Genomic DNA, 26,898 nt, shown 5'->3' with positions numbered 1-26,898 from the left:
GGGATTTCTAAGAATACTTTTTGGTCAGGCTGAGATGATGTGGCTGATATGCCTAAAACAAAAGCGGCTCCAGTTGTGCTAAAGGAGCGAGTGGGCCATAACACTAAGCATTGGAGCTGGTGCTTCCTACTTTAACTTGAAATAGTGAATTCACTGCTACATCTGCTTTAACGTAGCTTGGAAACATCTCCTACTGTTTGTTAACTACCACCGAGGAACGTCACCAGTGGACATTACTGTGTCTGCAGTGTCTAGACCACAGTGACTAGAAGACAGAGTACATATCATAGTGATGGGTAGCCAGAATTTACATGTCATAGTGATGGGTAGCCAGAATTGCAAATGGATTCAATTTGATTACTTGGAAACTCTTCCTGTGTGTTTAAGAAAGAGGCGTGGCTCAGAGATTAAGAGCCCTGGGTTCAGTTTCCCAGCGCTCATATGGTAGCTCACAACTGTCTGTAACTCCAGTTCCAAGGGATCTAACATACACACATGCAGACCAAACCTTAATGCATGGAAAAAGAGGAGGAGGAGGAGGAGCACGAACATTCATTGTAAAACCTTCAGTGTGGGCTAGACCTGTGGCTAAGTGAATGCGTATGTAGCGTGTGTGAGGTCTTGGGCTCAGCACCCACTATTGTACCAAAAACAAACCAGAAAGGATAAAAGCTTGTTATAGATGAAGTTATATGAAATATCACGTACACATAAGTTCAATGAAGTAAGATGCACCTCTACAATGAAGCAGAGCTCCACAGTCAGTACTTGTAAAGGTGACTGTCAGCAGTGAGTGCTGATAGTGTGACATTTGTATGCCTCTTTGAGGTAATGCCATAAGAAAAATAGAACAATCTCTACCTTTTTATTGTATTTTTAAGATATCTTGTTTTAGTTGTGTGTGCCTGTGTGCGCATGTCAGTGCCTGAGGAGTTGAGAACACCACATCCCCGATCTTGCCCCCTCCTCTGCGTGCTGTCACTGCAGTCACAGGCAGTGGTGAGCTGCTTTTGACTAGGTGCTGGGAACCGAACTCGGATCCCCTGCCCGCAGTGTGCTTAACAGCAGAGTCTCCAGCCCCTCAGCCTTTAACAGCAGGGTCTCCAGCACCTCAGCCCTTAACAGCAGAGGTTCCAGCCCCTCAGTCCTTAACAGCAGAGGCTCCAGCCCCTCTACCCTTAAAAGACACCTGTATATTATTTTTGCTGAAAGTATTTAGCACTGACTGATCATGAAGAGACAAAACTGGACGTGGAACATTAGACAAAGCGAGTGCTTTGATTTTGTTAGAGATGAAAAGCAACCAACCAGCCAGCCAAACAAAAGTAACAGTACGGTACCTGAATTGTGATTTTTCCTGATTAGAAAATGATAGCTTTGAAAGATATTTTTACAACAATTAAGAAATTTTGTGGGCTGGAGAGAGGTCTCAGAGGTTAAGAGCACTGTCTGATCTTCCAGAGGTCCTGAGTTCAATTCCCCAGAAACCACATGGTGGCTCATAACCATCTATAATGAGATCTACTGCCCTCTTCTGGCGGGCAGGCACACATGCAGGCAGAATGCTATATGCATAATAAATAAATAAAACCTTAAAAAAAAAAAAGAAGAAGGAAAGAAAGAAAAAAAAACTGTAAGCCGGGTGTGGTGGCACACACCTTTAATCCCAGCACTTGGGAGGCAGAGACAGGAGGATTGCTGTGAGTTCAAGGCCAGCCTGGTCTACAAAAGGGAGTCCAGGACAGCCAGGACTGTTAGACAGAGAAACCCTGTCTCGAAAAAAAACCTAAAAAAAGAAAAAGAAAAAGAAAGAAATTTTGTATATGAGCTTTATATTGAATGATACTAAAGTTAGTTTTCTGAGACACAGTAATTATGTGTAGTTAAGGATAACTAGAGCAATAGTTTCAGACGAGGGTTTCTAATGTTGCATCTTACTTTCAAATCATTCTGAAGGGAAAAAGGGATTTGTTGTTGTTGTTTGTATTTGTTTATTGAGAAGATGTTAGCTATGACCTGAGTAGAAGCTGGTAAAACCAGGTGAAGGTGTGTTTACTCCTTCGGTTTTCTTCAAACCTTAGAGGGAAAGTCCCTTTAAAGAAAAGCAGAACTAGCTGTCCCAGTGTCGCTGCTCCCTGGTGTCTGTTTCCATCTAGGCCTTTAGTGGACCCGTTTTTCATTTTCATTTTCTAGTTTGTGTTACTATATTTTTTTTCCAGTAATAAATATCATGGAAAGTCAGATTTAACTAAGTGGCTTTTATTCAGATTTACCCTCTTTAAACTTTCAATCTCTCTTCAGAGTCCATTTACCGCAGAGGGGCCCGCCGCTGGAGAAAGCTCTACTGTGCAAATGGCCACACCTTTCAAGCCAAGCGCTTCAACAGGGTAAGCTTGCTTTGTTGCATCCTAATAGTTTGAGACATCTACTTTTATTTCCTTTTTCCTTTCAATGAGAGAAAGATAGTTTGTCATTAAGTCTTGCTAGTCCTTTTAAAAGACGTAAGCCCAAGGCCTTGCCTTCCATTGCTGTGGCAGCGCCTCCAGCTGATTCTAGCTAATGCCCAGGCTCTGCTCTGCTCTGCTCCACGCACACACAGCCTCTCACTCCAAGAATGCTTCAGGGTTGTAAAACTCAGGTCAGGACCCGATTAGGTGAATACTTAGGTTAAACTTCTCTTGTCTGCACCTTATTTCCAAATGAGTCTGGAAAAAAAAAAAGCATGGGTAATTAGAGTCTTATCTATGATGCTTTAGCCATTAAGTGCAAAGCTGAGGTTTGAGAGCAGGCAGTCTGCTGGCATAGCCTGTTTAGAAACACCCCACCCCTCTCTGACACAGGCTCTCTGACACACCCCTTACTGTGCTGCTACAGTTGGCCTGGCACTTGGTATGTAGTTGAAGTTAGCCTAGACCGTGTGGCAAAGCCTTCCATCTGTCTCGGTGCTGGGAGTGCCTGGCTTAACTTCTTTGAAAGCTTTAGATTTATGGATCTCATTTCTACAAATAACATCTTATCCTAAATTTATCAATGCCAGTAGAAATGACTGCCAGGAATCCCAACTCCTGCTGCCAGTGGCCCTGGCATTGCCAAGGCTTTGGGCACTCAGCTATCCAGGAAAGCAGGGCTTGGGTTTGCCCTCTGCACAGTTGGGAAGGCTGCATGCTTTATTATATGCCACCTTTTCTGTGTTCATTACTCGGAAATTTTTTTGAAGATGAAAATGTCTTGAGTTTGACGTTGTAAAGCAACATGGTTATATATTCACTGTCTCTTTGAAACGGACTGTCTTCTGTTTATTTTTCACTGATCTCCAATAGCCTTTGAAGAAAAATTATGCATGAGGAAATTTTGTTTGGTTTGGTTTTGCCGTAGGCTGACAACTGATGTCATGCTGAGAGGAATTTAGCCACTTATTTTTAAACATCTTAGGTTTATTTCTTTAGCTTTTGGGGACAGAATCTCACTATATAGCCTCGGCTGGCCTGGGGCTCACTGTATGGAGCAGGCTAGCCTTGAACTTACAGATCAGAATACTTCTGCCTCATGACTGCTGCAATTAAAGGCATAGTAAACAAACTATTGAGAAATAACTGTGGCTGTGGGTTTGTTTTTGTTTTGAGGCAGGTTATGCAGCCCTGGCTGTCCTGTAACTCCCAGTGATCCACCTGCCTCTGCCTCCTGAGTGCTGGTTTGAAGGTGTGCGCCACCACCCCTGGCTGTGATAAAATGTTCTCAAACTTACTCTTTGCAGCGTGCTCACTGTGCCATCTGCACAGACAGAATCTGGGGACTAGGACGACAAGGATATAAGTGCATCAACTGCAAACTGTTGGTTCATAAGAAGTGCCACAAGCTTGTCACAATTGAGTGTGGCCGCCATTCTTTACCACCGGTAAGACAGAGGGCTTTGTGACATGTGTGTGTGGCATGCTTCGTTAACGGGTAAAAAGGGAAGGGGCTGTAGAGCTACGTCTCAGAAGACACAGTGTGTACGGGTGCTTTACAGTGCACTTAAGATGTGGAAACTTTGCAAGTCTTCATATAACTGATGTCAATGCCATCTAGGCAGCGTTCAAAATTTGAGTTGTCTGATAAGTTATTTCATTCTGAATTGGGCCAGAAGAGGGTGCAGACCCCTGGGAGCTGAGCTGTGGGTGGACATGAGCTGCCCAGTGGGAGCTGAGCTGTAGGTGGACGTGAGCTGCCCAGTGGGAGCTGAGCTGTAGGTGGGCGTGAGCTGCCCAGTGGAGCTGAGCTGTGGGTGGACATGAGCTGCCCAGTGGGAGCTGAGCTGTAGGTGGACATGAGCTGCCCAGTGGGAGCTGAGCTGTAGGTGGGCGTGAGCTGCCCAGTGGGAGCTGAGCTGTAGGTGGACATGAGCTGCCCAGTGGGAGCTGAGCTGTGGGTGGACGTGAGCTGCCCAGTGGGAGCTGAGCTGTGGGTGGACGTGAGCTGCCCAGTGGGAGCTGAGCTGTAGGTGGACATGAGCTGCCCAGTGGGAGCTGAGCTGTGGGTGGACGTGAGCTGCCCAGTGGGAGCTGAGCTGTGGGTGGACGTGAGCTGCCCAGTGGGAGCTGAGCTGTAGGTGGACATGAGCTGCCCAGTGGGAGCTGAGCTGTGGGTGGACGTGAGCTGCCCAGTGGGAGCTGAGCTGTGGGTGGACGTGAGCTGCCCAGTGGGAGCTGAGCTGTGGGTGGACGTGAGCTGCCCAGTGGGAGCTGAGCTGTAGGTGGACGTGAGCTGCCCAGTGGGAGCTGAGCTGTGGGTGGACGTGAGCTGCCCAGTGGGAGCTGAGCTGTAGGTGGACGTGAGCTGCCCAGTGGGAGCTGAGCTCAGGTCCTTTGCAAGAGCAGCAAACATTCTTAACTGCTCTGCAGCCTCTCCAGTCTCCTTATCTTTCTTTCTTTCTTTCTTTCTGTTTTGTGTGTGTGTGTGTGTGTGTGTGTGTGTGTGTGTGTCCGTGCTCTTTTGTGTACATGTTATATGCATGTACCACAGCGTCCGTGGAGGTGGAGAATAACTCGGGAGATAGTTTTCTCCTTCCGGTGTGGGATTGGTTTCAGGTTCCATGGCAAGCGCCTTTACCCTGCTGAGCCATCTTACTGATCCTGATTTGGTCATCTTTTTATATCTGTCTGTAGCCTTTTCATTTTTAGCACGATAGTGTATGTCTTGGACATAATTTTTTCTGTTCCCTGTCATTAGACATTTGAATCGTTTTCTAGGTTTTCCTATAAAGAAAATCATAGTGAACTTCCTGGCAAATAAATCTTAATTCCTTATGGGTCCTGAAGTAGAGTTATTAGGTTAAAAAGGACACATTTTGCCGGGCATGGTGGCGCACACCTTTAATCCAGCCAGATCACTGTGAGTTCGAGGCCAGCCTGGTCTACAAAGTGAGTCCATGGCAGCCAAGGCTACACAGAGAACCCTTGTCTCGAAAAAGCCAAAAAAAAGGGGGGGGGGCATGTTTTTAGAAAAATCAGAATGTATTTTATAGATCGCCCAGTAGAACAGTTATCCCATGGTTATCTCATGCTTATTCATAGAACCTTGCTCTGGATACCTCTCTGTTGTGATAAACACCATGATTAACTAACAGCAATTGGGAGGAGGAGAGGGCTTATTTGGCGTATACTAACGGTCATGATCATCACTGATGGAGTCAGGCAGGAGTTCACTTAAGAAGGTGGAGGGATGCTGTTTCCCGCCTACTCTCAGGTTCACGCTCTTATATAGCTCAGGCTCACTTACCCAGGCACAGGACCACTTACAGTGGGCTGGGCCCTTCTACCTCAATTACAGTCAAGAAAACTCCACAAATTATGTCCCCCGGCCACTCTGATGGAGGCAGTTCTTCATTGGAGGTTCCATCTTACCAGGTGTGTCAAGTTGACAAAGAACCCATCTGTGAAAATAGGTTATGAGTAGCTTGTTTATGTGAGGATTATTTAACTAATTTGTTCAAGTTTTAAGTATGAATTTATAGTTTAGGAAGAGGGAAAGTCCAGTTTTTAGAGAAAAAAAAAGTACTAGAAATTTAAGCATAATTTACCCTAGTTTCTGTTGGGGCTGGTTAACTGCCAACTTGACACCATAGACCCACCTGGGAAGAGTCTCAGCGCGGAGTTATGTAGCTTGGGTTGTGGGTTGTGGGTGGTGGGATTGCTTTGCTCAGTGCTTGAGGTGGGACGACCCTCTGCGAGTGAGGCAGCACTCTTACGTGAGTGTATATTGCTGTACATGAGGAGAGAAGGCTGCAGGCCTGTGAGTGTCGCACGCCTTCCCTGACTTCCCCTCAGTGATGCACTGCATCCTGCATTAATTGTTGCCCTTCTCACCTTACTTGCTCATTTGTCAATATACTTTATCTCAGCAACAAAAATGAGACTTGTCTTGAATGGTATTCATAATTTAGATGGAAGGAGGTGCCCAGCTAATGACTGAGTGAGACTTAAGAGCGGTGCTGATGGCATGCCAGTTGCCAAGGCACCCCGAAAGTCATAACTGCATACGCAATGCTACCCCGCAAGTTGACTTGTTCCTGGTGCTGTTCAAGCCTGGAGGCTCGTCAGTTATAAGCCTGTTCCTTGGATGGATGGCAGGTAGTTGGACAAATCCATTTTTGAGAAGGTATTTCTTCTCATTTTTCTGGCCAATTGATATTTTTGAGAGTTTGAAGAAAAAAAATGAAACAAACAAAATACTGCGTGTAGTTTTAAGAGTTTTATGGACTCTTAAAGCCAACCTCTGGATTAAGGCAAGAATGTCTATTCTAGAACCTTCCTGCCAAAGACTTAAAAATGCAGTGCAGAGGGAGAAAAGGTTACTTAGAAGGAAGAATCTCGGTTTTATTTTTTTTCTTTTTTTAAAAAAAATATTTATTTATTATTATGCATACAGTGCTGAAAAGGGCATCAGATCACATTATAGATGGTTGTGAGCCACCATGTGGTTGCTGGGAATTGAACTCATGACCTCTGGAAGAGTAGTCAGTGCTCTTAACCACTAAGCCATCTCTCTAGCCCCCTCAGTTTTATTTTTCAATTGACCTGAAATCACTTGTATTTTTCTTTCTTTTCTTCTTTTTTTCTGTAAAAGTGTGGTATTCTGTCATTCATAGGAGTATTGTCTGGCTTTATATCATTAAATATTATAATCATAATAATGTAATTCACGTCACTTATTTTTTTCATTTAAGTCAGTGTGATACATCTCATTGAAAGACTTCATTTCTAAATTTATAGAGATTTGGGGACTTTATAACAATCTTCTAAGTTACTGTGTCTTTGGAAATGTTTGTAGGAACCAATGATGCCAATGGACCAGTCACCCATGCATCCAGACCATGCGCAGACAGGTAAGGGTAGCAGTTGGAGACGGCTCTGGGGGCCTTCTCACGTGTAACTTCCCATAGTAGACTTCACTTCTCTCTTCCTTCCTTCCTGTCTGTCTGTCTGTCTTTTCTTTCTTTTATTCTTTCTTTTTTCAGTGGTTCTTCTTTTTTGGTTCTTTCTTTCATTTTCTTTTGTTAGTTCGTTCAGTTTCCAAGACAAGGTCTCTCTGTGTAGCCTTGACTGTCCTAGACTCACTTTGTAGACCAGGCTGGCCTCAAACTCACAGAGATTCTCCTGCCTCTGCCTCCTGAGTGCTGGGATTAAAAGGGTGAATTATACTTCTGCCTGGCCCACTACTCATAATACATCACTTAGGACAAATATTAAGCTTTATCTAATTTAATTTACTCATATGTAAAAACTAAGAAAAACCATCAAAAGAAATTTTATGCAAAATTCATCAATGATTATTTGTTTTCTATTTTAATATTTGGGTTTGAATTTTCAGTAATTCCATACAATCCTTCAAGTCATGAGAGCTTGGACCAAGTTGGTGAAGAAAAGGAGGTAAGATAGTTTCTCTTCCTGTTTACAGCGTCATTAGCCTTTTAGAAAGACATCATCTTCCCCAACATAACACTTTAATCTGCTTAGACCTTGTATCATGACAGTCAAATACAAGGAAAATACTGAATGATTTTAGAGTTTTATCTTGGTTTAACTTTTTAATTAAATAATTTAATTATGAAATTTGAAATGTTATTTTCACTTTAAGATAAAACCTACAATATATAGGACTAGTATTTAGTACTTGATAATATTGTTTGAAACATACTGTAGAATCTTCTGTTTTGTGCACTGACTGCTTATTTTAAGTATAAATGACTAAATGCTTAATTACTGTCTAAAATATTATTGTTACTGTGTGAAAGGGGTAGGATGGGCATGCTGCTATGTGCATGTGGCAGTGACACTCTCCGGCCACCTGTATGTGGCTTTAGGGATCCAAATTAGGCTGCTAGGCCTGCGCAGCGAGTGCTTCTTATTCCCCCTGCTAGGCCATCTAGCCATTGCCTTTTTTTTTTTTTAATTAGGCAGTTTATTGGGATTTAATTTTTTATTTTTATGGGTATCTGTGTAAGAACGTACCACGTATGTGTGGGTGGAGGATGCTGGAGGGTTTGTCAGGTCCTCTGAGCAGCTGCTGTGTGCTGCCCTACTGTGCGTGCTGAACTCAGATCCTCTGCGAGAGCAGCAAGTGCTCTTAACTGCTGAGCTGCCTCTCCAGCCAAAGCTCTTTTGTTTCTCAAACAGAAATGAATTAAAACAATAAGCTTTTGGTGAAAAAGAAAGTCATGTCTTGCCTGTGGCTGGTTGTTGCCTTGCAGGAACCCTTTTTAGCCATTTCTGCCTGTGTGAGCAGTACTTATAGCGGCCTTTCCAAATCTGCGTGTTTCTGGCCGTGGAAGATTATTCCTTACCTTTATTATTACTGCCTTTTTTCTTTCTCTTTCTGGTGTTTGATGGGTATGCTATTTTATGCTTCTCTTGTTTATCTTTCAACTTTTTATCATGGAAACTTGGAGCATAAGTAGTAGGCACTACCTACCTGTATGATAAATTAGTTATCAGCACCCAGTGGCTGATCTTGCCTACCCACTTACTTTACTCTGCCATAGTTTTGGAGTAAATCTGTTGATCCCCCCTCCATTTTTTTAAAGACAAGGTTTCTCTGTGTAGCCCTGGCTATCTTGAACTCACTTTGTCAACCAGGCTGGCCTCAAACTCACAGAGATCCACCTGCTTCTGCCTCCCGAGTGCTGGGATTAAAGGCGAGCACCACCACTACCCGGCACCTCTGGTGTCTTTCATGTAACATAGTTCACAGGGAGTACGCCATTATTTTTATAATTCCAGTTTATCTGTCCCACTATTCCATTTTCCCTCCCAGTTAGAATTATTATAAGTTCTGACGGAACCGTCTTATAAATGTGGTGTGGCAACTGGCCCTACAGGTGGAAGCCTGTTGTCATCAGCTGCTCAGGAGGCCGAGGCAGGAGATGTTCAGGGGCTGCCTGGCTACTGAACAGGACTGAGCCAGCCTAGGCAACTTAGTGAAAACCTGTTTCAAAATTAAGTGTTGAGTGGTAGAAAACTTAGCTAGCATACATGAGGTCCTAGGCTCAGTCCTTAGTATTACATAAGATACAATAAAAATCAATCCCCACTACTGCATAAATAATTAATACGTAAGTAAATAAACAAATTAAGTGTATAATCAGTAGACGTACGTACCGTGTAAGAGATAGTGGCCACAGTCTTTCATTGCTGAGTTTATACTTCATCAACAGTGAGTGAGAGTTGTAGCTGCCCATCATTGTTGTCCACACTTTGTATGATCCCTCTCTTTTAAGCCAGTTCGGGAGTGGAGAGTGGCAATGCATGATTTTTTTAAACTTTTTTACCCCCTAAGACATGGTTTCTCTGTGTAGCAGCCCTGGCTGTCATGGCCTCACTTTGTAGACCAGGATGGCCTCGAACTCAGAGATCTGCCTGCCTCTGCCTCCCGAGTGCGGGGATTACGTGTGCCACTGCAGCCCAGCCTTAAACTTGTTTTTAAGCTTGTCATTCTATTATTGGTCTATATATCCTGCAACTTGAGATTTACTACAACTGTTAATACTCAGATCATTTTCAGGAAGATGTACTTTAAGCAACGCCTAGCACTTAGAGTTCAGTCCCTCTCTCATCCTCTCTCCAGGGCCGCTTTTGCCGTATTGAAAAATTCCACTTGTGTGCAGGGTGGTGGTGGTTAAAACAATGCCCTTTATTTAGATTTGCTCAATTTACCCCTTTATTCTCTATTTCTAGTGTCTGTCCTTTTCCACCTAATGTTTTATCTTCTTGAATAATTAAATTAATATTTTCTTGAGTGTGAGTCTAATATGAATTCTAATTATTTATATTTTTTAAAGATTTATTTACTATTGTGTATATAGTACTCTGCCTGCATGTACACCTGCAAGGCATCAGATCACATTATAGATGGTTGTGAGCCACCATGTGGTTGCTGGGAATTGAACTCATGACCTCTGGAAGAGCAATCAGTGCTCTTAACTGCTGAGCCATCTCTCCAGCCCCCTATTTACAATTTTTTTAATGTGACCATTCTTGAAATATTTTTAGATATTTTTATTTTATGTGTGTGAGAGTTTTGCTTGCATGGATGTCTGTGTGCCACATGTGTGCTGGGTGCCTTAGGAGGTTAGAAAACGGCATCAGGGCACCTGGAATTAGCTAGACTTACAGACAGCTGTGGGCTGCCATGTTGGTGCTGGCAGTGGAGCCCGGAGCCTCTGGAAGAGCAGCCAGTGCTCTTAGCCTCCGCGCCATCTCTCTAGCCCGTGACCATTTTTTAAAAAATAATGTATTTTTATTGTTTTTAATATTTGTGTGTTCTGTGTGTCTGTGTGGGTATGTCTGCGTGAGTGCGGGAACCTGCAGAGGCCAGGGCGCTTTCCTTTTAATTCTTTCTCTGTGCCCCTCTTCTTCTATTCTTTTTTCTTGATACTTTTCAGCGAGGATTTCCGCTTTATGCTTGTGGGACATTTGTTGATCACGTGTTGCTGGCTCTGCAGTGCTGAGCTCCAGGCAGGGGCCCTGAAGGTGGTCTTTTTGGTTTTGTAGGTATCTGTCTTATAAAAGATTCTCTTCAGTGGTCTGCATAAATTAGCAGGAGCTTAAAATTCAAGTTTTGAATGAATTATAAGGGTTACTTTGCCGTCTCTTTATCTAATGCCACATCTACTGTTACCTACCTGCCCCGTGTCTCTCTCCTGCCTGCAGCTCCTCATGTGCCTTGGTCATCCTCACTGGCTCGGGTTACACTTACCTCGCTTCTGCCAGACTCTAGCACTCTCTTCCATCTACTTAACTTCCGTTCAGAAAACCAAACAGATAGCATTATTACCAGCCCGCATATTATCCTGGCCACGTGTTTTATTTTCTTTACCTCTGTTCTACAGTCACGAAAATCAAGGTCATATTTAACTCATCTGTGTCCATGACGCCTGTACTTAAAATCTGTCGGGTTCTTTAAACGACAGCTTTTAACATTCCTCAGATTCCAACTCTGTTCTTACTCTTATTTAACTCTCAAACTCATCAGTCTCTTAAACACGGAATGTTTTAGAATATACAAGAAAATATTTTATGTTAAGAAAATACTTGAAAATCATTATTGTTAGAACAGTTGTTAGAAATATAAAGTACTGAGCAGACTATTTCCAGGTCAACCTTTGTTGCTCTGAATGTCCTCGACAGGCCATGAACAGCAGGGAGAGTGGGAAAGCCTCGTCCAGTTTAGGTCTTCAGGATTTCGATTTGCTTCGCGTCATAGGCAGAGGGAGTTACGCCAAAGTACTGTTGGTTCGCTTAAAAAAAACAGATCGCATTTACGCAATGAAAGTTGTGAAAAAAGAGCTCGTCAATGATGATGAGGTAAGATGCCTTTCTGCTTCTAGACAAGCCCTAGCATGCTCGAGGCCCTGGGCTACATCCAGAGTGCCCTACACACACACACACACACACACACACACACACACACACACACACACACACACAACAGAATCATGCTACCGCGGTGTTTGCATGTGGTCTACTTTTCTAAGCACATGCTTTAAGTAATAATAAAGTCAAAGTATATTATTATCAAGGGAAGTACTTGAATTTTCTACATTATCTAGACTGTTTCATAATTCTAGACTTTTTTAATGGTATTTTTCTCTTTGTAAAAGTTTTGTTTCACGACAGTGAGTGGTTTTGATATTTACTCTAATTAACATTTGTGAATGATCAGTGATGACTTGCTACTAACAAATTTATCACTAGTTTGGTAACTTGGTTTGACGTAGATGTCTGTGCTGTTTTGTACAGGACATTGACTGGGTGCAGACGGAGAAGCATGTGTTTGAGCAGGCGTCCAACCACCCTTTCCTTGTTGGGCTGCATTCTTGCTTCCAGACAGAAAGCAGGTAAGGTAAAAGGGCTTCACACTCTTTGCCGTGTTCTATAAGAAGAATCTGTTTCCCATAATTCCTGAAGTAGGAGTACCTCTAACTTCCTGCTACCATCAGTGATACCTGTGTAACTCCAGTCACTGAAAGAAACAGTGAGAGAGAAGGGGCCTGAAGAAACAGCAGTAGACAGCCGACCCTTTAAACATTCTCATCTTGTGACGTAATGTCTTTTTATACCTTAAGTGGCATTTTAACTTGACTCACTTATAGAGAAGACTGCGCTTCCACTGCTGCTGTAGCGTGGAACCGTGTAGAAGCGGGTTGCGCTGGGTTGCTTCCTGTGTCGCTCCTCCTGTTCCACTGAGCGCTCGGCCACATAGGTGAAAGGCCGAGTCACTCAGAGTGCCTTCGCGCTGTTGCCGTGGCTGCTCTGTAGGGAAGGCCAGAGGCTGCACCACTCACGGTGACGTGTGGCTTTGCTTCTGTTTTAGGCTGTTTTTTGTCATAGAGTATGTAAACGGAGGGGATCTAATGTTTCACATGCAGCGACAGAGAAAGCTTCCTGAAGAGCATGCCAGGTAAGACTGTTTGAGTTGGATTTTTCCCTCAGGGTTGCCTGACCTTTTGTGTCTACTACTTGAAAACAGTATATAAATGAGTTACCTTGTTGCCAGTTTATTCTTTGTAAGTCATCAGGAGACTGAACTAGGCTAATTTACATAATAAATTATTATATACCTATTACCTATTATAATCTGCTTGTGTTCACTGTATATTTAGGGTTTTTCAGATGGTTACTGTTCATAGCAAAGCCATTTTTTTTCTTCAATTTAAGGTTTTACTCTGCAGAAATCAGCCTAGCACTAAATTATCTTCATGAGCGAGGGATAATTTACAGAGATCTGAAGCTGGACAATGTGCTGCTGGACTCAGAAGGACACATTAAACTCACTGACTATGGCATGTGTAAGGTGAGAGGCCCCGCCCCGCCCGCTCGTAACCTGTCTGTTAACTGACGTCATCTTTAGATGGGAAACAATCACTGGGCTGTTCAGGATGTTTTGGAATTCTAACCCGAAGACAAGTGTACTCCCTGGCCATCCGGCCATCTGCACAATTCCATGATGTTATATAGAGTTAGTTATTTTCAATTGGCTGGACCTTTCTGTCTTGAAAGCTGTTGCACTTTTGAAGAAAAATTGGAAATAAAAATTACCTTCAATCCCATTATGTTAACACAGTGTTTGCATGTCACCTTCTAAACTTTTACTGTTTAATGGACCCAAACCTACTTTGAAATTTTTTCTAGGAGTCTGCTTTTATATTTAAATTTCAAATCTATGATATAAAATATGATAACTTTATCTCAGGGTATGTCTGTTATTGGTGTTTTATTCTTTTGGCAACGATGTTTCATTTAGAGGTCTAATCTTTTCCCTCAAAACGTCAAGAGAACTGCTGTATGTATTAACCCTGCTCCAACTACACATCCCCAAGAGTATGAGTGTTTGCACTGCATTCCCCATCCATCGGGAGGAGGTACCATAAACACTCAATGGTGTTAGGGATTTAATGTTATGCCTACGCATCTTATGTTAGAAAGTAACGCATCTGAAGTATGTAAAACTCAAGACCTTTTTTCCTGTGATACACTCTACATCATTCTCAGTCATAAGTTTTCTTTGTAAATAGTGAAAAGGGTTAGTCAGTGGCTCCTGGTACCCTTCCCTTCTGTGCAGGATACCTTTTGCTCTGCCATTTTGATTTCTTTCTATAGTATTTTCTCTCTCTGGTTTTAATCATAATAATAAGGGATTCTTACGAGTTTCAAGAGCAGATTAAAATATGAAGAATATGCAGGGCATGATGGCGCACGCCTTTAATCGCAGCACTTGGGAGGCAGAGGCAGGTGGATCGCTATGAGTTCAAGGCCAGCTTGGTCTACAAAGCGAGTCCAAGACAGCCGAGACTACACAGAGAAACCCTGTCTCAAAAAACCAAAAAAAAAAAAAAAAAAAAGAAGAATATTAATCTGTAAATTAGAACAGTGGGTTGTTGTTTTTGTTTGTCTTTGAGTCACTGTCTGAATATTAGTTAAAATTACCAATAGCACGAGGAGCAAAGACATGGTGATAGCTCTGCAAGGCTGAGTGGCCGTCGAGGGCCACCTGGGCTGTACAGCGAGAGTTACCCACTGAGCCGTCTCCTCGGCCTTGCAAAGGGGCAATCTTCATGGCTTCTGCCGTTCCCCTTGCCCCCAAGACATGGATGGCCATGTTTATGCTGTATTTTTGAGTGTCTGTAATATATTTAGTTGTTGGGTTGTTAGTTTGGTTTGAGTTTATTTGTTTTGTTAAGTGCTTGGCTTGTGTTTTCTGTTTCTGTTTTTGCTGTGTAGCTGAGGTTGACCCTGGGTTAACAGTCCTCAACTGCTGGGTTCATTAGTTGTTGGTGTGTACCAGGTGTTTGCGGATACAGGAATGTTAGCATCTCATGATTGAAGACCATGAAAATTTCTTAATGTGTTCATTTTTATGCTCTTTTAAAGAGTATGTTAGTAGGCATACGGACATGTATATTTGTTAACAGTTTTTAATGGCTATTCCACCTGCTATTGGCAGTTTCTCTACTTGGCTTATTCGTGTATTATGCCTTAATTGTTCACCACCCTACAGCTATTAAAATAGCAAAGCAGGAGACTTGCTGCATAGGAAAGATGACCAGAAGCCGAGCACTGCAGTGTCAGCAGGCATGTCCGGACAAAAGATTCATTCATGAGATACTCATTTTAGTCTCATGGTTTCCATTTTGCAGTAAATGTTAACAAATGTTATTTTTAAAGTAGTTTTGTCTTAATTGAACTGACTTTAGCAACATCTAGTGTAAGTTTTCTTTGTGTTCTTTAGTAGGAGTCACTGTTGTAGTGCTGCTGGTCATGCCTAGCATATCGCGTGTACATGCTGGGCTTAGACAGTGAAATGAAGAGGTGAGTTCAGAATAGTTTTGTATCTTACCTTTTTTCTTTTCCCCTGTGACAGGAAGGGTTGCGGCCTGGAGATACTACCAGCACTTTCTGTGGGACTCCCAATTACATTGCTCCTGAGATTTTAAGAGGAGAAGATTATGGTAATAACTAAATAGGTGGCGTTTTAGCTACTGCTGTATTGGTGGTTTAAATGTGGTTCCAGCTATAACATAATATGCTATAGCGTTTTAATATTGATTAATAGAAGCTTTTTTGGTCCTGTTAACCTACATGAAGACCCCCAGATTCTGAAACCAGAGCCAAAGAAAGTCTGGTCTTTGGGGGAGTATGCATTTAAACACTGATTTAGTAGTGAGGGACACTGAGCAGTGGCAAGAGCTGTCTTAGCAGGCAGCTCTAACCCCCCTCCTTAGAGACCTTCTCAGGTAAGTGGTGTTGACTCATTTGCAAGAGAGAGGGAAGTGATGCACAGAAAAGTTTAAATAATGTGCTTAGGTCGCAATAGCCGGGAAGGGACAGGTCAGTACTTAAACCATCAGCTGTGGGGATCCAGTGTCCTGAGCGTCTATACGATTGTTGAGCTTTCCTAGGATAAAGTCCCAGAGGCTGGGTGTTCATCAGCCTCCAGGAAGCACGCTCCCCCCCCCCCCAAAAGTTAGGTCTCTCTCTATGGCCTTGTCTGTCCTGGAACTCGCTCTGTACACTGGGCTGTCATTGAATTCACAGGGATCTGCCTGCCTCTGCCTTCGAGTACTGGCATTTAAAGTGTGCACCTCTATACCTGGCGTCCATTAATTTTTTTTACTTTTGTACTTATTGTTTTGATTAGTTCTTTGAGAATTTGATATGCCATGTTTTGATCATATCTACCCCTTCCTATTCCTCCCAAATCCACTCCCGACTTCCCTGTTCACCCAGCCTTGTGTCCTCTTCCTCTCCACTCACGAAGTCCAGTGTGTGCTGCCCAGATGCTCCCGGGTGTGTGGCCTCCACGGGCGAGCTCCTGCTCCCAGCAGCTGTCACTTGCCATGGCTCCGTGTCCCCTCTCCTGCTGTGCTGGGGTTTGGTGTGATTTCATATGTGCGACTGGAGGCTGCTGTTTCCTCTGTGTGTCCGCCACTTCCGGTGCTTACAGTCCCCCCTCTGCCACAGCACCCCCACTGCTGGGGGGAGGGTGTTACACAGATGTCCCTTCTGTACTTTTTAGTGCCTGCGACACTGTTTATCTTGTAGTTAGAGTTCATCATCTAATTACTTTCTCATTATGTTTACATCTTCAGCTCTTGATGATAACAGAGCTGTGCTGGCTTTCCATGCCCACACAGTTATAGACGTGTCTTTAACCCTTCTCCCCACAGGCTTCAGCGTCGACTGGTGGGCGCTCGGGGTGCTCATGTTTGAGATGATGGCGGGAAGGTCTCCCTTTGATATTGTCGGGAGCTCTGACAATCCTGATCAAAACACAGAGGACTATCTCTTCCAAGGTAGTGTGCAGCGAGGCTCTCGGTCAGCAACCTCGGGCGAAGGCTGAGATTCTGAGGAGGAGGAGGAGTGGCCTGGACAGCAGATGCGCCCTGTAGTCGGGATAGTTTTTAAGGATGCCCCTCGCGCTTCCCAGGCTGCAGTTCCACTGTCCCTTCCGCCCACTCTCAACCTCAGGACAGAGCATCTTAGCTTGCCTGCCGTACATACAGAGCATCTTAGCTTGCCTGCCGTACATATTGGAGCCAGGAATCTGCTGGCTAGAGACACTGATGTTTGCACATGAGCCCCAGGGTTAGAGCCTACGCTCAAGGGAAGTGTGGGTGTGGTGGGGAGGTGGTGAGGGCTCTGGGCGCCATGGTGAGCGGTGCTACAAGTCAGCAGAACAGAACCAGGAGGCCAAGCACAGGGACCTTTAGTTTTACATCTGCGCATGTGACAGAGACGTCAGTGTGACAGTGCCAGTGCTGGTAGAGCAGCGGGAGCTCCTCAGGACTGCTGGTGGGGTGGGAGCTGACAGGAGCTTTGCAGAATAATTTCACATTTTCTGGAACAATTCTGTACATATGCAGGCACTTTACGGTATTAACTTTTATGCCTCGTAAGAGCCCTGTGAAGCAGGTTTTTATTTCTGTTTACAGAGGAAGAAACTAGGGTACACTAGGGTAGTAAAAAAATGTGCTTGTAAATACATGTTCAAGCAAAGAGCCAGCTGTGAGAAGGAGAGCCAAGGATTGAGAAAATACATGAAGTATTTCAGTTAGGTAGATAATGTATTTTCCGCTAGAATGCTTTAAATATCTTGGAATTTACAGAAAAAAATTTAAAGAGCTAAAGAGTATGCTATGACTCTTACCTTTTTTAGTCATTTTGGAAAAGCAAATCCGCATACCACGTTCTCTGTCTGTGAAAGCAGCAAGCGTGCTGAAGAGTTTCCTCAACAAGGTAGGGCAGTGGGAATGGCTGGGGTTTGTTTACCTGTGTGAGGCCACCTGCTTCGTGGAGGCTCAGCAGTGGGGTGCTCAGAACCGGAGGAGGGACCTTGAGGAAGAACTGGAATCTCACTTTAAACCAAGGAGGCAGGATCAAATCCTGACTGGTTTTCCTTGTCACATGGCCGAGTCACCCCCAGCACGGTGCTGCATTTGATGCTGCAGAGTGATCTCCTGTAACTGCATTTTCTGCTGTTTCTCTGTATCATTACCCATGAAACCCGTTGATCACCGTGAATTTTTTGAGCATGTGGTCAAGAGTGTTCTCTATCCATTCCATCGTAAGAACTATATTTAGGTGAGAGTCAGCAGAAATGAAATGGCATCTTAACGTAAGCGTCATTCAGTTGCTTGTTGTGACTTGGGAACCAGAAGCACTTAGGACCTAAGATTGTGAATTTACAGTTCATAAATTTTATTTCAAATAAATGAAGGCAGAAAGTGGGTTGATTACTCCATGATGAATTTTAATAAGATTGGAAGTTAGCACTTAGTTTAGGTGGCTACTTTTTTAAAAATTTATGTGTGTGAGTGTTTTGCCTTGTGTCTATCTGTGCCACGTGCATTATTGGTGCACAGGGAAGGCAGACAAGGACACCAGTCTCCTAGAAGAGCAGTTAGAGGTGGTTGTGAGCGGCTGTGTGGTGTTGGGGGTCCAGCCTACACCCCCTGGAAGAGCAGCCAGTGTGTGCTTAGCCACTGAGCTTTCTGGCCCCGATACCTGTGAGGGAAGATTTAAGCTGGAAAGCTTACGTTTCGTACAGTGAAAAATGAGGTTGAGAATACTCGTAGTGCAAATAAAAGCCAAGGCTTTATGAGTTTCAGCCTCCATCTCAGTCCAGTGATGAGTAACTGCTGTTTGTCTTGGACAAACTCGGGTTTGATGCTGTGGCTAAGCGTAGGGCTATACAGGGAGCTAAGCCTGAGTGTGTGGTGATGGTCAGAGGTTTCTGTATTATTAGGACTGAACTCTGGCCTACAGGAAGGAAGTAGCTGAATGTTGCCTTTATTTTTCCTCATGTTCTTTCTTTAGCAAAGAGTGGTGATAGCACTCTACCATTTAAAAACAGGGTCTCATGTAGCCTTGGCTGACCTTGAATTCTGTGTAACAGAGGATGGCCTTGAGCTCCTGGTATTCTGCCTCCACCTCCCAAGTGCTGGAGTATAGGTATGCCCTACCATGCCTCGGGTGCGGCTCTCCACTTACTGACATAGTAAGTCGACAGAGAGCCAGGGGGAAACCTGGCTGCGAGCTGTAGGCTGCTCCCGCGTGTCTGACAATAGCTAGACATCTCAGCTTCACAATGAAGGTGTCACAGGGCAGGGGCTAGTTACACTCACCCATCGGCTTCTTGGAACACTGCTTTTGCCGTAGGACCCAAAGGAACGATTGGGTTGTCATCCGCAAACCGGATTTGCTGACATTCAAGGACACCCGTTCTTCCGAAACGTGGACTGGGACATGGTATGTAAATGTTTTTCCTAGCTTGGGTTTTGTTGTAACCCAGGGCCAACTTTTATTATGTTACTAAGTTACAGGAAAACTAAGATGCTATCTTAAATAACTTAAAACTACTCCATAGTACTTATAAAATGCTTTAGAAACAAAACAATATTAATGTCCTGGAGCAGGCGGTAATATTACTGAGGCCCATACCAATGTTCAGATAGTAAGATGTGGCTATGATTGCTGAAATTGTATAATACATACCTGGTGAGGATTCAGAGAGCAAAGGAGAGTTTTGTAAAGAGGCGTAGTGTTTGTGAATGCAGATCTGAACTGTCATCGGTGTATCTTTAGATGGAGCAGAAACAGGTGGTGCCACCCTTTAAACCAAACATTTCTGGAGAATTCGGTTTGGATAACTTTGACTCCCAGTTTACCAATGAACCAGTCCAACTCACGCCGGATGATGAGTAAGTAATTCCACACACCAAAATGTTTTCACACTTCTTTTGAAATCTCCTAAGTCTCAAGGCTATTTGTTTATGGAGATGTTCTGTAATTGATCTGCAACCATTACATTGCTGTGTGTTTGAGTCCACTGAGCTGCTAGTCTCTGGAACAGTGTTACATCTACTTGCTTTGTATCGAGTTCTCACAGCAGCCTTGCAAAGTGCGCACTGCCACCTCCCCTCACAGATGAGGAGCCAGCACTCCCCCTCGGCTGCTGCCCAAGGCCGGGCTGCACTGCTCCATCCTCACGTGCACCTCTCTGGGTTCCTGGTCTTGCCAGCGGGGATCAGAATAGTGTTGTGTCACATCCTCTAAAAATACAACTTAGAGCCGGGCATGGTGGCGCCTTTAATCCCAGCACTTGGGAGGCAGAGGCAGGTGGATCGCTGTGAGTTCGAGGCCAGCCTGGTCTACAAAGTTAGACCAGGACAGCCAAGGCTACACAGAGAAACCATGTCTCAACAAAACAAAACAAAACACCAACTTAGATAATTCCTGATGTTTCATAGTTCTTCTTGCTATAGGACGTTTATTGTATATATGTGTAATAATATAAATGTATATGTGAAAAATAAAAATATTTTTAAAAATACAACTTAGAGTAATTAGGGTTATTTGGATTCTCTTAAGGGGCCTTTGCTCCTTGGCATGGACTTTACTTACATCTCGGCCCTAGCGTGCTTAGAAGCTGTTCCTCATAGTATGTTTTTGAAGCCTTCTCTCAATGGATTAAATGTAATCATTCCCTGACGTTAGCTGCAGGAATTGAGACCTTTCTGGTATAGGCTGCTCCCTTTTCAGGTGACCTCAGGCAGCTTTGTGTCTTGGGACTGCCTCACTCTTCTGGGCCCTTACTGTGCCTCCTGCCAGGAAAGCCCTAGGGCTTCTGGAATGCTGCCCCCCTCGCCTCCTAGCCCTGGCCTGTGTCTGCTGTCCCCCTTGCCAGCTCCCTCACTGTATCACCTCTGAGATTCTTTCCAACACTTTTCTCCTACTGAAAAATACACTTAATTTTGCTTTTCCTCAGAGTCTTAGCCCTTTTTTGAGGTAACTTTTTTTTTTCAGACATTTAAAGAAATGGTTAGCGATGTTCCTACTAAAAGAGGAATAAGCAGTGTCTACCAGACTCTGGTCAGGGTGTCAGAATTGACTACCTTATATTTTCTTACCACAGACATTTGTAGATTAACTTGCTTCTTAGACTTTGGCGGGTCTTAGTCTCTTTGGAACCTCTTAGTCTCTAGGTTTCAAAATGTTGCTTGGTTGGATTTCATCTCTCCAGATGTCTGTGAAAGGCACAGCATCCAGAGCAGTGCATCCTAGCAATGCTCAGTTTTGTCTCTATAAAAAATTGTCTGTCATCTTTTTTCCCCTTCCCCTGAGACCGGGATGCTCTGTGGCTCTGTACGTGGCAACATTTTGTTTGCTATATTCAGTTTATACCTTGGCAACTTGAACCAGCCAAGCCATGGTGGACACCAGCTGTTTAAGGGACTCCTGAGTAGGCAAATGGTTATGGAGCAAAAGGTGTTACGCTAAGTGCTAGACATCCATGGGTGATCCAAACAGCCTGGTTTCACACAAAGCTTACTCTCTGCTAGGAAAGCCCAGCCGCTCACTCCTGACACAACCGTGCGTTAAAAAGCACAGAGGAGTAGAGTTCATCAAATCCATGTCACCTTCCCAGCTGTGCAGCCTTCTGTAGAATTGCGTAACTTCCCTGCCTGTTCCTTCTCACATTGTCTACCTCACAAGGCTGCTCTGAAGAACTAAGTGAGGGATGTGTGTGACGCATCTCACCGCCCTCTGTGGCTCTCCCGAGCATGTCCCCCTGGTGAACATCCCCCTGAGTAATGTGGATAAACACCTTAGAGAACTGGAGTCTACAAAGCAAAGTGGTGACCTTTGTCCCCTTTTCTGGGCTGTCCCTCAGTTTGTGTCATGCCTCTGTGTGCCCATGGCAGCACCGTCTGCTCCCGTCAGCCAGATTGAGCCTGTGCTTGCTGGCGTCTTCGCTGATGCGGCTTGGCCTGGTTTTCCTTCCGCACGTGGAGCTGAGCTTTGTGCCCTCACTCTGTTGCCTTCGCGCTGGATCCTGTCCCTGCACATCACACCTGCTAGCTGGTCCCTGCAGCCCTTTGCTGTGCAGCCTAGTCAGGCACTTCACGGAGGACCACTCCCGCTCATCAGAACCCTCCCAGTGTACGCCCTCCTGCTTCCTCAAGGAGGGCTCGTCCTGCTGTTTGCGGCTTTGTGCTTTGCAGGGTGGCAGTCTGCACACTGCAGTGTTGGGTAGTGTTGCCCTTGCTGAATACTTGGCTGGCTGTCCAGTGTAGCACAGCGCCAGCCCGCCCCTCGCTGGGGCTTTGTCTCTGTGATGTTCTCGGTGTGCCTGTTCCCATCACTGCTCCTTCGGCTGACTTCCAGGCCTTCCCTTCACCCTCTGCCTGCCTGTTGAGGTGTAAGTTTAGACCTGCTGTTTACCTTAGTCGGGGTGCTGTTCAGGTTAAACGTTAGAATAACTGCCTTGCAAATCATCCCTGGTCTGATTTTGAGCCCTCTTTGTGTGTGTGTGTGTGTGTGTGTGTGTGTGTGTGTGTTTTGTTTGTTTGTTTGTTTTTCGAGACAGGGTCTCTCTGTGTTAGCCTTGGCTGTCCTGGACTCGCTTTGTAGACCAGGCTGGCCTCGAACTCACAGTGATCCGCCTGCCTCTGCCTCCCAAGTGCTGGGATTAAAGGTGTGCGCCACCACGCCTGGCTGATTTTGAGCCCTCTTGACTCTACAGTTGCTTGTGAGGGTCTTAGTCTTCCCCTTAGGCTTTTTTTTTCCCCCTGATTCTCATAGAACTTGTTTTCTTTCTACAATTATTATCATTTAGCCATATGTTTTCCTTTTAGTTGCATTTCACTGTTTAAAGGGTGAAGACATCTTGATTATGATGAAAATAAGCGTATTTTTCTTTCAACAGTGACATCGTGAGGAAGATTGATCAGTCTGAGTTTGAAGGTTTCGAGTATATCAACCCTCTTCTGATGTCTGCAGAAGAGTGTGTGTGACCCTCACTTTCACTGTGCGATCCGCATGCTGCTGTTTCCTGCATGGACCGACCCTAGCCTGCTCCTAGTTAGCATTATGTGTCTTTTGATATCCTGTAGTAGACTATAGGAATCATATACCTAAGTAAAGCTAAGAAAAAGAAATTAAAACTGGCTTCCTAACAATCATGTCAAACTTTCCTTATGCTTGCTCCCAGAGGCCTGCAAATGAGTGAGGAAGTTGTCTTTTGTGTAAAGAAGCCTCTGCTGTGCCTGACGCAGGCGGGGTCTCCCGCAGTCATTGTCATTTTGTGTTAAGTCTGTGGCAGGCTTACTTGTGTGGGGGAGGGTAATTCAGAATACATCTTGTATGACTAGTTTCCAGCTTCCTTGCGTTTAAGAATCCTATACATTTTCTCTTCACTTGGATAATTATTAATATTTAAAAGAGCATCAAATCAATATACAATTGACTTGTTTTATTAAGAATTGGAAGCCAGGCAGTGGTGGCACACGCCTTTAATCCCAGCACTCAGGAGGCGGAGGCAGGCGGATCACTGTAAGTTCGAGGACAGCCTGGTCTACAAAGTGAGTCCAGGACAGCCAAGGCTACACAGAGAAACCCTGTCTCAAAAAATAAAAAAAAAAAGACAAAACCAAAAAAAAAGAATTGGATTCTAAGCTGGGCTGGACGTGGTGGCACACACCTTTAATCCCAGCACTCAGGAGGCAGAGGCAGACGGACTTTCTGTGAGTTCAAGGCCAGCCTGGTCTACAAAGCGAATCCACAACAGCCAAGGCTACACAGAGAAATCCTGTCTCGAAAAACCAAAAAAAAAAAAAAAGAAAGAAAGAAAGAAAGGATAAAAAAGAAATGGATTCTAAATTATTAGCTGTGTTTGAAAACTGGCACAAGTGATTTATTTATTTATTTTGAGTCTTATCATTTTCTTTAGGATAAGGAGTTAACTTCCGAGCTTGCCTTTTCAGAGAAAACTAGCTTGCTAATAATACATGCAGTTAGACCCAGGCTGCGCATGCGTGGGCAGTGCTGCGTACATACAGAGGGAAAAATAGAAGGGTAAATAGCTGCAGCCAGCAATGGCAGCATCTCATTTCTTACTGGAGGATGACTCCCACGGGGGCGTAAGAGGGGGTGTAAATAATGAGGAGGCCTCACTTCTGACCCAGCTCAAAGGCGCATTCTGTGTATTCGGGGGAGGCGGAGTGTGTGTGTATATATATATATATATTATATTATTTAGGTTTGGGAAAATAATTTATCTTCTAAGTAGAGTATCTTAGTAGAGTAACTACTTTTGATTTCCTCCCCAGACTACATTATCTGTACTTTTGAGACCTGTCTGTGGAGTCTGCAGTGAAATTCAGAACAGTAGTAATGGCCATGGGTAACTGTGACACATGTGACCGCACATGACGGTGTGTGCCTTAGGTACCAAATGTAGTGCAGAATGGAGGACATTTCCGGGGCAGAGTTCTCTGCAAAAGTTTTTATTAACATTAGTCTTTAGCAATATTTTATTTAAAGAAGTACCACTTTAGCATCATTCTGCTGTTATTTTAAATATTTTTATATAAAGGACTTTAAAATGATCTAAATATACTACAGTTGTCAAATCAGTAAAATTTAGTTTTAGGGATGCTATATAGTGTTGAGCTTATAATGATTTAAAACTTGTAGGCATTTAAAAATATTTTTCCCAAGTTTGTGTCATGTGTTTTCTTTTCTTCAAATAACTTAAGACTGAGAGCAATGAAAACCTCCACTGATTAAAGCCAAATAAGGGACCAGTGAGGCGGCTCAGCAGGTAAAAGCATTTGCTGCCAAGCCTGGCTTACCCGACTGTGCTGGAACCACATGGTGGAAGAAGAGGACCAGCTCCCACAAGATGGTACACCATGGCACGTGCACACCCTCCCCTGCAGTAAATAAATGTGGGGGAAGCAGCCAAATAAATGCAGTGAAGTGCACATCAGAAGGCAAGTGCATGTGCACATTCTCGTGTTTTAGACGTGTTCATGGTCCCCTGATTCTAGAGCTTATTTTAAATCTAAAGGCAGTGTTCACATCGTAAGCTTGTAGAGAATTCCTTTGTGTCCATATATTTATGACCTCTTAAGTGGTGCTGTTTCCCTTGGGGCATTTTGGAATATAGAATAGGCACTGAGGGTTTGTCTAAAGTGCATGTTATCAGACCTACCTTAGGACTTTCTTGGGTCTTTGTATTTTGTTTTGGGACACATTTTCTTCAAGTTATTCTTTTCCTGTGGCCATATTTGTTACTGGAGTCTGCTTTTTGTGGTAAAAACATTTTAAGAAGGGTAATCAGTGAATTATCATGCACATTTGTCACAGACTTAGATGGATAAATTCAGATTACATATCTTCCCTATCTTCACCTCCAACAAAACCTGTCAGTTTTATGCCAATAATGTACAAATGATGAGCATTTTCTATAAGGTTTTAACCATTGTTAATGGTGGTCTTTGTTTGTAAATCTTTTTTTTTATTTAACTAATAAGACTTACTGTGAGTTTTATACAGAATTATTACAAATGTTTTTAATTGAGTTCTACTTTTCAGTCCTTAAGTGCCATGCCAGCTCTTTGTCTATTATGTAAACGTTTGCTCAGAATACTCCTGGGGGGAATAACGATGTGGACACGCAGAGTGATTGGCATTTGGTGTCTTCGTCACTGGTTTTGCGTAAGCTGTGGTCAGGTTGTTTTATCACATGCAACTGGATTGATGTCTACGTCTGTGTCCTCATTGCCAGTACACTTACTTTAGAAATTCGTTTTAATTTTTGTCATGTAGAATACTGCCTTGTTCGTTATAATGTAATCTGTATTTGTATAATTTTTTACATTAAAATCTTTAAATAAAATGTTTAATACCTATGAGGAGTGGACCATTTTAAATTTGTGCCACATTGAAAAAAGTTCTAGAACAAGACTATGAACAATTGTTCAAGAATTTCTATAATTCATACACTATTCTGGTACAGGTGATTAAAAGATTCTAGTGTATTTTTACCATGTTCCTCAGTGGGTCTTTTCATGTGAAAAACAAGACATCAACTGAACACAGAACATTGTAGCCAACCTTCAAACTGAAGTTTATCCAAACCTTCAGAGCGCATCGCTCCTGTACCAGGCTTCCTGCTGATCTGTGTGTTCCAGGGGCTGGAACGTCCTCTCTCCGGGTAACAGCCGCTGTCCCACGGATGCAGTCTTCCCCATAGCTCTCCTTCCTTCCTTGGGAATTACATCTTTGGTGCCTCTTATCTAGAAAGCAGAGAACTGTATATGGAAACTCCTTCCCTTGTGTTTATCCCAATGGGAACCTTGCTTAGAATACTTGGGGGTGGTCCAGGCAGTTCCCTGTAGCACCTCAGCAGCTCGGCTGTGTGAGTTAGTGAGATTCCCAGGCAGTCCAAGAGGACCTTGGAGTACTAGGGGGAATTCTGCGTTAAACATTGGAGTCTCTGGGGGCAGCCAGCCTCCCCTGAAAGCTGAAACAGGTCTCCGGCCCCTGAAACATTCACAGCCTGTTTGTTTGTGAACAACAGCAAGCCATGAGGCATGCGGTAGAGCTGACTCTAGGCAAGAGTGGAATCAAAGCCCTGTGAGACCGTGTAGCCCAGTAGGCACAGCCACAGATGTACTGCAGTGTCTTGTGGGTCATGCTGCGTAAGGCTAAAGCTGAGCCTCCACCGCGGCCAGACAAGCTTGCGGCATTCTGTCTCTAGTCCAGTGCTAAAGGGCCCAGGGTTGCAGTGAATGCACACGGTGTGGCCACAGTTGCTGTCGTGTGACTTAATGGGGCTGCTGAGTCTGTGTCTGGAGGACTCATGGCACACTCTGTAGATTTAGAGTAGTCTCCACAGTGCGGCCCTGTTTTGGGGAGCCACAGAAAGAAGGGTGCAACTGGCTTTCCCCAGTGGGATGGGAGAGCAAGCTGCCACCTGCTTCTCGGATCCTGACTTTTGTGGCTGTTTTGTTTGGCAGCTCAGGATGAGAGATGCAGGTGGATGAAGTGTGGCAGGGGCATCCTCACACGGCAG

At 44.0% G+C, this 26,898-nt stretch overlaps 1 protein-coding gene across 1 annotated transcript in view; it reads left to right on the top strand.

Annotated features, from left to right (window-relative positions):
- Positions 1-25,733, top strand: part of PRKCI (protein kinase C iota) — a 58,405-nt gene extending 32,672 nt beyond the window's left edge. Inside the window, exons 5-18 of the mRNA XM_084769378.1 lie at positions 2,302-2,387; positions 3,755-3,895; positions 7,309-7,363; positions 7,849-7,907; positions 11,664-11,840; positions 12,276-12,373; positions 12,850-12,936; positions 13,194-13,329; positions 15,397-15,484; positions 16,703-16,828; positions 17,692-17,771; positions 19,194-19,283; positions 19,620-19,735; positions 22,744-25,733. Of these exons, the coding sequence (XP_084625504.1) occupies positions 2,302-2,387; positions 3,755-3,895; positions 7,309-7,363; positions 7,849-7,907; positions 11,664-11,840; positions 12,276-12,373; positions 12,850-12,936; positions 13,194-13,329; positions 15,397-15,484; positions 16,703-16,828; positions 17,692-17,771; positions 19,194-19,283; positions 19,620-19,735; positions 22,744-22,831 (1,427 nt within the window). The 3' untranslated portion in view covers positions 22,832-25,733. The remainder of the gene's footprint in view (positions 1-2,301; positions 2,388-3,754; positions 3,896-7,308; positions 7,364-7,848; positions 7,908-11,663; positions 11,841-12,275; positions 12,374-12,849; positions 12,937-13,193; positions 13,330-15,396; positions 15,485-16,702; positions 16,829-17,691; positions 17,772-19,193; positions 19,284-19,619; positions 19,736-22,743) is intronic.
- Positions 25,734-26,898: the final 1,165 nt, after the last annotated feature.

The sequence above is a fragment of the Acomys minous genome (genome assembly GCF_964271855.1).
Source record: "Acomys minous genome assembly, chromosome: 19".
Lineage (NCBI taxonomy): Eukaryota > Metazoa > Chordata > Mammalia > Rodentia > Muridae > Acomys > Acomys minous.
Note: the sequence above shows the minus strand (reverse complement) of the source record. Positions and strands in the feature narration are given on the sequence as shown.